The 11375-nt window shown below is 44.1% G+C and overlaps 1 protein-coding gene across 3 annotated transcripts in view; it reads right to left on the reverse strand.

The window, feature by feature from the left end:
* MTRR (5-methyltetrahydrofolate-homocysteine methyltransferase reductase) overlaps positions 1 to 11298 on the reverse strand; it is a 32077-nt gene extending 20779 nt beyond the window's left edge. For all 3 annotated transcript variants that reach the window (XM_045795935.2, XM_087867987.1, XM_045795934.2), the window contains exons 1-5: positions 11220 to 11298; positions 9143 to 9303; positions 7277 to 7430; positions 5371 to 5488; positions 2445 to 2823 (exon numbers count right to left, since the gene is read on the reverse strand). In XM_045795935.2, the coding sequence (XP_045651891.2) occupies positions 2445 to 2823; positions 5371 to 5488; positions 7277 to 7430; positions 9143 to 9271 (780 nt within the window). In that variant the 5' untranslated portion in view covers positions 9272 to 9303; positions 11220 to 11298. The remainder of the gene's footprint in view (positions 1 to 2444; positions 2824 to 5370; positions 5489 to 7276; positions 7431 to 9142; positions 9304 to 11219) is intronic.
* Positions 11299 to 11375: the final 77 nt, after the last annotated feature.

Below are 11375 nucleotides of genomic sequence, written 5' to 3' on the forward strand. Positions count from 1 at the left end.
CCAAGAGGAATCCTCTGAATTTGACACTGTCCTCTCCCCTCACCCAAGTAGAAAGTGAAAAATACAGAATTCTGAGGCACAGCAGGTATTAATACTATCCCTAAAAATGTAGAGGACCAGGGATGGTGTCCATCTAATTCACCAACCTGGTCCCTGCATGCAACCACCAGGCAGATCCTGGGGGATGACAATGAACCACAAGGAACACAAGCAGTAGCCCCAATCACGGCCTCCGTGAAGGATGGGTTCCTTTGCTAGAGCAGATTAATATGGCCTCAGGCACATGGCATATGGACAGAGAGTGAGCCATTGTGCTCTTTTCCATCTCTATCCCTAAAGAGGGCCACACACTTTCACTTGGAACAACTTCCATTTACAATTTTGCCACAAGACCGTGATAATGCTCCTGCCAGCTGTTATAAGACAGTCTGAATCAACATGGAACATCTGGACATTCAGCAAAACATCACACCAGCCCACTACATCAGTGATGTTATGCTACTCCCACTCAACACACAGGAAGTGGCTAGTGTGCGGGAGTCTCAGATAAGGCCCAGGCCCTGCGCAGACTGAAGGGCCAGCGCTCTAAGTATAATTTCCAGGAGTCCAACAGCCTGGGGCACACCAGGACACGCCCTCCAGTAAGGGACACGCTAATGCATCTTGTACCTCACTTCACCTGGACAGAAGGAGAACAGCTGGCAGGCCTTTCGGGATCTGGAGCAGCACCTCCCTGGGATGACTGCCCGGACCAAAACAGCAGGTGACTCAACAGGCAGCCGGCCGTGGAGGGGCCCCGAGCAGGAAAGGGCTGTGCAGCTGGCCCAAGTGATAAGTATGGACGAGAGCCCCTGAGGCTTGCACCACACGATCCGGAGACCCCGTAGGCTACGAGACACCAGGACTGGGGGAACAGATGCTATGTGGAGCGGGACTGGCTGAGACGAACTGAAGCTCAACTGCCCACTCTGCCAGTGCTGCCCCCCACCACTCGGTTCCCTCATGTGAGGATCCCAAGAAATCTTTTTCCAACCCCTTATCCTCTAAGGTATAACCCCTGAGCAAATGTACACAAATAATGCCTTAACTAGCTGAGATTTTAAAAATCTTTCCACCACATTACCAGCAACTGAAGCCTCTTTAATGACCTGTGCCGTACTGGAAGCGTTCTCAGATCCCCCTCCTGAAGCACCCCGTTTGATAAATCACGTTCCCATGCCTCTGCCACACAGACCTGTCCCTGCAGCACGCAACAGGGGCGCTCCACCCTGCCTGTGCGCCCACACCCACTGTCCAGCCAGAGGCTCACTGGACGCACTCAGGTCTACTCCCAGGCCTGACAAAAATGCACTTATTGTAATTACCTCACTTAACTAAACAATTTGCACAATAATGAACCATAAGTGGAAAACAACACCGGACAGCTGTTTCTATAAACACGTTTGTTTATCTGAATACTCTAGAAAAACACTATAAGCAGATGTTAAAAAACCACTATCCTATCAGGTGTTGGCCAACAATTCTACGTACTAGAAAGTTGTATTTAAATTGCTTCTCAAACATCTAAGCCTTGCTTCATTAAGAAGAGATCAAGAAGCAAACTGCGATCCTGCGCGGAGAGTGTGGTTTATGGGAGAAAGCCCACGTGGAACCCCACAATGAGTCGCTCTGAAGAAAGAGGGTGAGGCTCTCCATGGAAAGATTGGCTGCAATGAAATTTATTCTAGGCACGTTGGAAGAAGTTTCAGGGTGCCATATACTGGCAGCAGTGAGGAGAAATGAGTTGTTATTCAACTTAATGCTCAAAATTTATAGACTACTTTAAAGGCACTTCTTTATTGATAGAAAAAATACACTTGACAATAGAAAATCACCTAATACAGGCAAAAACCGGTAAGATGTTACCAAGAAAAAGAATCATCCCCAAAGTGGAGCATCCAGGACACCACAAGTCCACGCTGAAAAAGAGATTTTACTGTAAATTAGTGCTTTAAGTGTAGCGGAGGTAATTTAACGAGTGCCTACAACTTGCCATCACCTGACTCACATCTAAAATGAGAAAGAAATTAATTCTCCAAAAGACAGAGAAACTGAGCTCCTAAACTATTTGCTGCTTCAAAGACAGAAGTGAGGTCATACAAGTGCTTCTGCAATGCCCAGGCCAACTTTCTCTGTAAGCGGTTAGGCAGTAACCATCTCAGGCTTAGCCGGCCTCCAGGTACCCCCTGAACCCTGCCACTGTAGCGGAGAAGCAGCCACAGACCACATGGGAACGGACGGGCAAGCCTGGTCCCAATAAAGCTTTACTTCCAAGACAGGCGGTGGGCCACACTGGCCAACAGGCCAGTTTGCTGACCTCTGTTGTAATGTAATAAACAACAACAAAGCCACACCCTTGGTAAGTTAATATTCTACAGCATGAGGCATAAAGTAAAACTGCTTACCTGGCCGAGAGACTCCTGAAGATGCACCTGCAAATATTCTGGTGGTAAGGCGGGAATATTCAGAGAGGCTTGTGAAAGTGGGGGTATCGAGTGGGTAAGTGAAGACTCAGATGCTGCTGGTGGAGCACTTGACTGACTTCTGTTCACTGCATTCTGTTCCCGAACCTCAGAATCCTTTCTCCCTGGATCATCTAATCTCAGGAGTTCAACTTGTGATTCAAGGTGTAATAATTCTGGTTTCACAGGATCCATCTTTTGGGAGGCATTAGATGCCATCTTAAGAGCTCCATTTCTCTCCTCTTTTCCTCTACTGGACGTAAAATGCTTCGTGAGGGCAGCCCAGAGTCCGTCAATCCATGGCTCAACCACAAGTTCTAAACTGGATTATTGTAATAAAAGAGAAAAAAAATAAACAAATGCCTAGGTTCTCCATTTAAATATATAATAATGGGAGAATGGTAGTCTACTTGCAGAATGCTATGCAATGTCAATATAAATAAAATACAAAATATACCTATCATTAAATTAAAAACAATGTTATCGTATGTTCATTAGAACTTCAGCTGTAAAAAAAGCGTGTATGAGCGTATATAAAGGTCAGAACAAAAACAAAGCCATTTTAGTAATAGGCAACAGGAATGGGATCACTCTTAACTTCCTAAAATACAGCCGGTATTATTTTAAGAAGTTGTAATTTTAAGTAGGCCTGTGAAATTTTGATGAGGATGACAGAACTTACACCAAATCCAAGTCTACTCTAATATCACATGATAATTACATATGTCAAATGCACCATCATTTTTCCCCTTAGCTAATTTAGTGATTTTTTTCTCCTATAGGTTAAAATATCACTAAGAAATCACTCTGATTAATGCTAGCTATTCTAAGTAAACAGTTTAAATCTTCAACCAGTTCTAAACATTTTTGATGAAATTTTCAGGGAGTCTGAACATAAGAGAAAAAAAACCTAATTTTCCGTTAGGGAAGTTGAATGAATCATAGATACATTTTAGAATGTGGTAGTGTATTTACTAATAAACAAAGTAGGGCAAGCCAACGACAATATCCCCTACATTCCCTGAACTGAGAAACTTGGAGTAAACCGAACAGGTAAGAAGCCATGTATCAGAATCTTAGAAATCACATCTGCCTCATTTTTAATCACAACTCAAAGGACGTATCAATGAAGCTCTAATTCATAAAGTCAAATGACAGGAGAAGGCACATTTCAGACCTCTGTCTTATTATGACTCCGGCTATAATCTCATTAGTACACGTCCACTCCTCAGAGCCTTTGGAAAAGCAAGTACATAAAACTCTAGATTCAACAATGACAGCTAAGTTTAAAACGCCATTTTCATAGCTCCGAAATACTCAGACGATAATACCCCAGCAGGAGAGCTAGTGTCCACAGAGTACTTACTACAGGGCAGACATTATTCTAAGAGGAAAACCTGTATCAATTCATCTCTTCCTCCCAAAACCTTTCCACAGCACACACTGTTATCCTGTTTCACAGAAGGAGAAAGTGAAGCACAAAGAGTAAGCAACATGACCAAGATGTCAGTCAGTTATGGGGGGGGGGGGGTTATCGAGGATCTGCATGCAGGTAACTGGACTCCGCTCTGCATTCTCAACCCCATCAGTGTGGGGGCTGCTGCACCAAGCCAGGATATTTCCTTGAAAATAATTTTAGAAGAGGAAAAATTCAAGTGAGGTGGTTAGGTTGAAAATTTAAGAGATGTCCGTTGATGAAATACACATTCAAGAATTTTAACACTGGATCCAGTAAATGAACAGGGAAACTGAAGAGAGGGAAAATATGGACTCAGTGATAGGCCCAATGGTTTCTGGAAGAAGTTAGCAAGTAAATGGCTCATGAGATGATAAACACTTAATGGCAACAAGACTCTGGCAAAAAACAAAAAACACACACACACAAATCAATACAAAGAGACAAAACTAAAAGGTGAACGTGGAAGGCAATATGGTAGAGCTCTGTCATGATCAAGAACATATACGCTGGAGATGTGGAAAAAAATCCAGCTCATCCCCGCCACAGACAATGATAAAGTGGAGGATGGCTAAGTGGAAAAAGAAGTGTCTCCAACACACCCGTGCAAGGTGGTGCTATGCAGAAAAGCAAGACATTTGCTAAATTTGTCATTCATAAACAAAGATCAAGTGAGTGAGAAGCTAATATATACACCAAGTAGGAAAAAAATCAAGTGGGTATGCTGTCATCTGCTGAAAGAGCCAAAGACTACATGATAAACTTAGTTGTAGAACAATATCTATAAGATCTTTGAATAAACACATAAGGAGGATTTGAAAGGTGGCACACGGGGTGAAATACAAAACTGTAAAAACAAGAGTAAACTAATGGAAATAGGAATTATACTTCTGGCTGGCACCATGGCAAGTGGCCATTAAGAGGGTAAGGACAGAGCCAAGGCACGCAGTGTGCCGTGAACGCCTCTGCCTGTGCTCTCTGCCAGTGACACGCAGCCTGCGGGGCGCCCCCCATGTGAGGACTCGCACCCAGTCACTCTGTGCGCATGCCAGAGAAGCCAATACGCAGGCTATCAAAGTTCCTAAAGAAAATGTGGACTTCTACACATGCCTACACACTTCAAGACGAAGATAACTGTCCTGAGGCAGCTTTTCAAATTTCTTCTGTTAGAAGGTACCGAGATGCGAGAGGCACTTACAAATGTCAACAGAATACGTAAATCAAGCTCTGGCTGATCTTTGGTCCTAGGGCTAAAACAAAACAAAACAAAAACAAAGCTAACGAAGGAAAATAACACTCTCAAAAGCTTCAGTGCAAAATCAAAAGTCACCACATTTTACAAACTCACAAACTTTCACCTAGCACACAGAAGGGCTGACTGGAAATGGCAGAGGAGAAGCACACGGCTCTTACCCCACGCAGTCATCCGCATGGCCGGTGTCATAGAAATGCTCGGCACCAAGCTCCTGAAGTCGCTTATCGATGATCTTCCCGCCGTTACAGAAGTATGTGTATTCTGAATCACCCAGCCCTAAGGAGCCCAAAGAGGTTATGAGTGCACACACAGTAAGGTTTAAATTTAAAAAAGATATACAGAATATTTAAAACAATACCCTTCCATGCTCTGATTAATAATGTACACCTTCATTATCTTCTGAGGTTTTCCTTGAGTAGTTCCAAGCATGCAAATATTTGCCTTCTATTTTACAATATTAAAGCATCAGACCCCTCAAAACAGAAACAAATACTTCCTGGCCACTGTTAACAAAAATATTTTCACATTGTTGTTTCCATGAATCTGTGTAAAAATATGGAAATCTTAAAAGAAGAATTAAAGAGGTTTAAAAAAAACATAATACTGGTGTTTGCAGACTTTTCTGGTCTAGCACAGAGGTCTGCAAACTACAGCCTGTGGGCCAAATACCACTCATGGTCTTTCTTTATAAATAAAAGTTGAGCTGGAACACAGCCAAGTCCATTTGTTCACATACTGTTTATGGCAGCTCTCTAGCTGCAACAGCAGAGTTAAGTAGTTGTTACAAAAAACACATGGTCTGCAAAGCCTAAAATATTTATCATCTGGCCCTTTATTGATTTTACTGACCCCTAATTGAGAGCACAGACAGGTCCATCTGCAACATAATCATTTCCTATTATTTCTGTGTTAGGTGAATTAGGAACTGCTATGTTTCCTGGTAAGAAAATGGACTAACATTTTCATACTTGGTTAAAAATTTAAGATTAAAAGCGTCCAATTCTCAGTTGTTTAATCTCCATGTACTTTCACAAAAAGAACAGGGTGAGCAACTGGGGTGGGGTGGGGGTCCATAAATGGCCTAAGAGTGACTAGAATGGTTGGACACTTTTGAGGAATTTTATAAAGCAACACACACGTTCATTCTTGAAAATAAAGAAATTAGAAAAAATTTGAATAAAAAAATGTAAATACTCTAAAATACAAGACAGATCTTAGCAAGGGTCATAATCTCAAATTTCTAATCAGTTACTTATCATAGCATAATCTACTTTTGTCAGATACCCTCCCCCAAAATAATTCTCAAAGAAGATTCAAAGAAGATAGATCACAAGCCAGGAATATGGGCTCTGAATTCTCTCTCTGGTGTCCTATCTTGCTGAGCTGGTCCTTCTGATCCTTTATCCTAGTTTTTTAACCTATACTTCACAGAGCCCTAGGCCAGTGTTTATCTGGGATACATATTAGAATCAACTAGGAGTTTTTAAAACCATTGGTGCCAGGGCCCCACCTCCAAACAATTAAGAATCACTGGAGGTAGGCCCAGGTAACAGAATTCAAGGAAAATGTCCCCCGGCTGATCCTACGTGTGGCCAAGATTAGCAATCATCCTAGAGCAGTGGTTCTCAGGGACATTATATCTACCTGGGAGCTTGTTTTTTGTTTTCTGGTTTTCTTTTTTCTTAAAACAAACAAACAACAACAAAAAACCTCAATAAAACAGCATTCAGAGTTGTTCCTTCAGGGGTTGTTTTTTTGTTTTGTTTTGTTTTTTACCAAGTTGTGGGGGGGAATTCTGAAAATGTTTCCTAGTTGAATGTGATGTGCAGCCATGGTTAAGAATGCTACTCCAGGGGCTCCAGAGGAGTTGCTATGGGATGAAGTCAGGGGAGGCATTCACAGAACACAGGACATTACAGAAATGTATAAAACCTTTAAGTGTAAATAGAAAACCAAGAACAAAATCTTTACAACTATATATCATGGTTTTGAAGAATTCATTCAGATACCAACATTAAAACCAGTAATAACTGAGAAGAGGCAGAACGCAAACACAGTCCATACCCAGTAATCCATAGCGCAGGTGAGCAAAGAAGTCCCCCGGCAAAGCCTTGTCCTGTATTGCTTTCACGAACTTGCGGGCGGTGTCAGGCGGGTCTCCGGTGCCCGTGGTAGAAACAACCACAACAAGAGGCGCCGTTTCAGTTTTCAGATCATACTACAAAATGAGAATGGCATGTCAAGATCTACGGCCACACGCAGTTTTGACCTAACACATCAGCAAGGCAACCAGCTAGGTCTCCTCTACCCAGAACATTCATCTGTGCTGCACGTGGCTTCACAGCACAGAGGGTGCGGAGTGTTTCCAAGCTGGGAAAGTGCAAGTGTTGCTCCTCGGACACCATGGAACCTGGCTCACTCCTCACTCCCTTCGCGTCAAGGGAGCTGGGAATAACTGAGGGGGTAAATGGAGATCATCGGCATTTCGGCGTCTCACAGGTTAGTTTCTTCATTCTAATTCTCACCTAAATTTAAATATTCCAAAGAGGGCACTTCACCCTCTCTATTTCTAATGACTCCATGAGCTCTACTGCTCATGTGTATCATCCAATCTGACTCTGAGGGATTCACTTATTTTTCATGCTGATACAAGGATTTGAGTGAATGGATTACCAGGTGATTCGATGCTTACAGGAGACAGCACAAGCTGTGTATTGAACTTTCAGTTTGTTAAAGTAACTTCATCTCGAAAAGGACTACCATGACCTAGAAAGTAGATTGCTACCTGTTTAAACCTGGATCAAGAACTGGAGAAATCAATCAGCTAGGGAGAGCAAACAGGCCAAACATGACACTAAAAAAAGAACATGTACTATTCACCTAATGTTCAAATAGCTGCTGACCCCGAGGGGCCAAATCAGAGCTAGTTAAATGGTGCTGACAAGGTTTTATTTGTAATAATGGATTCAGATTATATTCTAGCATGTGGCATCCTCAACGCCAACACTGAAGTTACTGTAGGATCACAGAACCTGCTGATCGGTGGTGTCCTCCAGGATGCTCCCTGTTGGGTGAGTGGCTACCTCTGGGGTCACCTTGACCCTGACACATAAAGGAACATGAAGGTTCTCCTATGAGCTGAGTTTCTAATTCACTTGTGCCAATGACAGTCTAGTTTTTTGAACTAGAGATGTGGGAAAGGCCAGAGGAGGTTATGAACTTGAGTGAGTGTACCGGCAGGATAATTTTTAAAGTACTGAACTAAATTTGACTTGTCAGTGGCTGGCACGTCATCTTATACTCATATAAAAGCTCCTGTTAGTTCCTATGGACTGACTTGTCTAAAACAGTAAAATCAGACTAACCGAAAAAATACAGATCTGTTACAATCTTACATAACCTATGGCAAGAATTTCTGCAGAGACTGAGCCTAAAAACAAGCAGTCCCTGACCTAAAGAAGCTGTATCTCCTCTAGATCCTTACACTTCTACTTTAAATTCTATTCCACAAAAGAATTGCATGGTCCTTCACTTGGGGAACTCTGACATGAATGGCAAGGTCTCTACTTTGGGGAAATACAAACAGGGCACTAGGATTCATGAGCTGGAAAACACATGTGCAAGCGAATACACATCTCTTACGTTCTCACAGTCGCCCTGAGAAATAAACAAGGCAAGCATTACTACTTCCCCTTACGGTTGAGGAGTACTTGTTTCGGTTTTTGAGACTGTTCAGTCTAATTCAAATGTACGCTTATGTGTTTAAAAAAATGACAAATCTTACAACACAGTTGATTAAATAAATTTGAGCATTGGGGGAAAAAAGAAGAGTATGGAGGCATTTCGCAGCCTACTTTGCTGTTTAACATCACCTCCCACCAAAATACTTCAAAGCATGAAACACAGTAAAATCCATGAGTAACTGCTTACCTTATCTGACTCACTAATACAGTGAAGATCTGCAGAAAATCCATGTGCAAATGCTTTCTCACATATTTCTTCTGCTATGGCCTTTGCCTGTCCTTTCTGTGTAGCATAGAGTAACAAAAACCTCCTCATCACCTCGCGGCATATGCCACACCTTTAACACACTGTAAAAGAGAAGAGAGAAAAAATGGATTTTTTTTTTAACTGAGGAGTATACCACAGGTATTAATTCTCCCTCACAATCTTTTTTAAAGGACTCCAATAATATCCACACAGAATATGAAATAGACTTCTCTAAGTACGTCTGCATAATTCTCAGTGAGTCTAAAAAAGAAAATTCATCAAGCCAGGGAGAATACATGAGTAAAGCTCTTAAGTCCCTAGCTCAGAAATCTGATGCTGGGGTCAGACTACTTGCACTCGAATCCACTGTCCATCATTCACAACTGCAGAACCTCAGGCAAGCTTTTCAACCCATCTGTGCCTCAGCTCCCTCACCCTTAAAATGGGGATACTAGCACCCATCTGACAAAGATGTGCCAGCTGCAAAGACCTGGACCACAGCTGAGACAAAGCAGTGCTCAATAAATCTAAGATATTTTTATTTAAAAAAATGTAAAGGGCCACCTGGACACTCAGTCGGTTAAGTATCTGCCTTCAGCTCAGGTCCTGATCTCCGAGTCCTGGGATCAAGCCCCCAGTCGGGCTCCTTGCGCAACCGAGAGTCTGCTTCTCCCTCTCCCTCTGCTCTTACGCATGCTCCCACTCTCAAATAAATGAATAAAATCTTTAAAAAAAAGAAACTGTAAAAATTCCACTGAAAGTGTGGCTTCTGTTCCTACATGATGCTAATACCAAATAAGCTAATCACAGCAGTGAAGTTAATCAAGCTACAGATTCTGCTCTGTTTAACTTAGTATCAGATACATACATGAGTGCATAAGTATGTAGGTACAGAGACAGAAAATATTTCCAATCCATTCAAGTTTAAAATGTTTTTCCTGAAGGGAAAACCAGGAGTAAAATATGGGACTCTCACAGATTTTTTTTCCCATACTTAACCAGGATCTAAAGCTGGGGCACTGTTAGGTGCCGGACTGGCTCAGTGCAGAGCGTGAGACCCTTGCTTTCAGAGACTTGAGCTCCAGCACCCGCGGTGGGTGTAGAGATTAAACAAAACCTAAAAAAATACTAAAATGAAACTGGGGAACTGTCAACTTGTAGGGGCAGATTTCAACAAATCATACCAAACCCTAACTTTTCATGAATGGACCATCAGTAGTTTTATGCTCCACTGACCAGGTACATCTGGGATAAATTAAACCACGAAGAAATTGAAAGAATTGTGTTAGATAACATTAAAATCATGGAATGCCCTTAGGGAACAGAACAGCGCCTGGCACAGAGCAGGTGCTCAATATGTCAGCTGAATGAACGAATAAATGAACGCTGTGAAGACCACACACATTTTAGGCTCAGCGAGAACTTCGAAATAGCAATGATGGAAATGTCACCGTTTACCGTCACTATAGCTAAGGACCTCGAGCTCCTTCTGGGCGCTCCCGAGGAGGAGAAACCCCTCAGGACCACCACCGCCTTACAAAGCAGGTCTGCGGCCCCCGTTTCTCAGAGACGGATCTCCGGCACCCTCGGGGCACCGGCAGGCGGAGAAGCGGGGGAGCAGCACTCCCGCGTGCCGCCTGGGGCCGCGCCCCCTCCCGACTCCCCACAGATCCCCTCGCCCCCCAGTCTAGGGAAGTGTTCGAGACGGAGACGCCCACGGAGGGCCCAAAGCGACCTGCGGGGCCAGCGCCGCTTGTGCCAACGCCGCCGCGCGGCCGAGACCGGCTGGGGCGGGGGGCGCGGCGGGAGACCCCAGGGCCCAGCCTCCAGCGCAGCCCGCCCAGCAGCTCTCTGCCCAGCAGGGCCCGGCTCTTGACGGACCCGCGAGCGTCCAGCCCGGCCTCGAGAGGGACGTGCGGGAACGGAGGCCGGTGCCTTCCCCCACCCTGTACCGCCTCCCCGCGGGCTCGAGCTGGGCAGACTGCCGACCCGGGGAACTGCAGCCACCCGGTTTCACCTGAGGGCGTCCGGCGAGACACTCCGCGTGAACGTGGGACCGCTGGCCCTATTCCCGCGCCTGCGCACTCTGTCACGGCGCGCGTATTTACAGCGCCCAAGACCAATAAGGAGCTCGGGAAGGAACTGGGCCAATCACAGCGCTCCGGGCCCGGGC

Source organism: Ursus americanus, chromosome 15, assembly GCF_024610735.1.
Source record: "Ursus americanus isolate L20-20 chromosome 15, mUrsAme1.1.p, whole genome shotgun sequence".
Taxonomy (NCBI): domain Eukaryota; kingdom Metazoa; phylum Chordata; class Mammalia; order Carnivora; family Ursidae; genus Ursus; species Ursus americanus.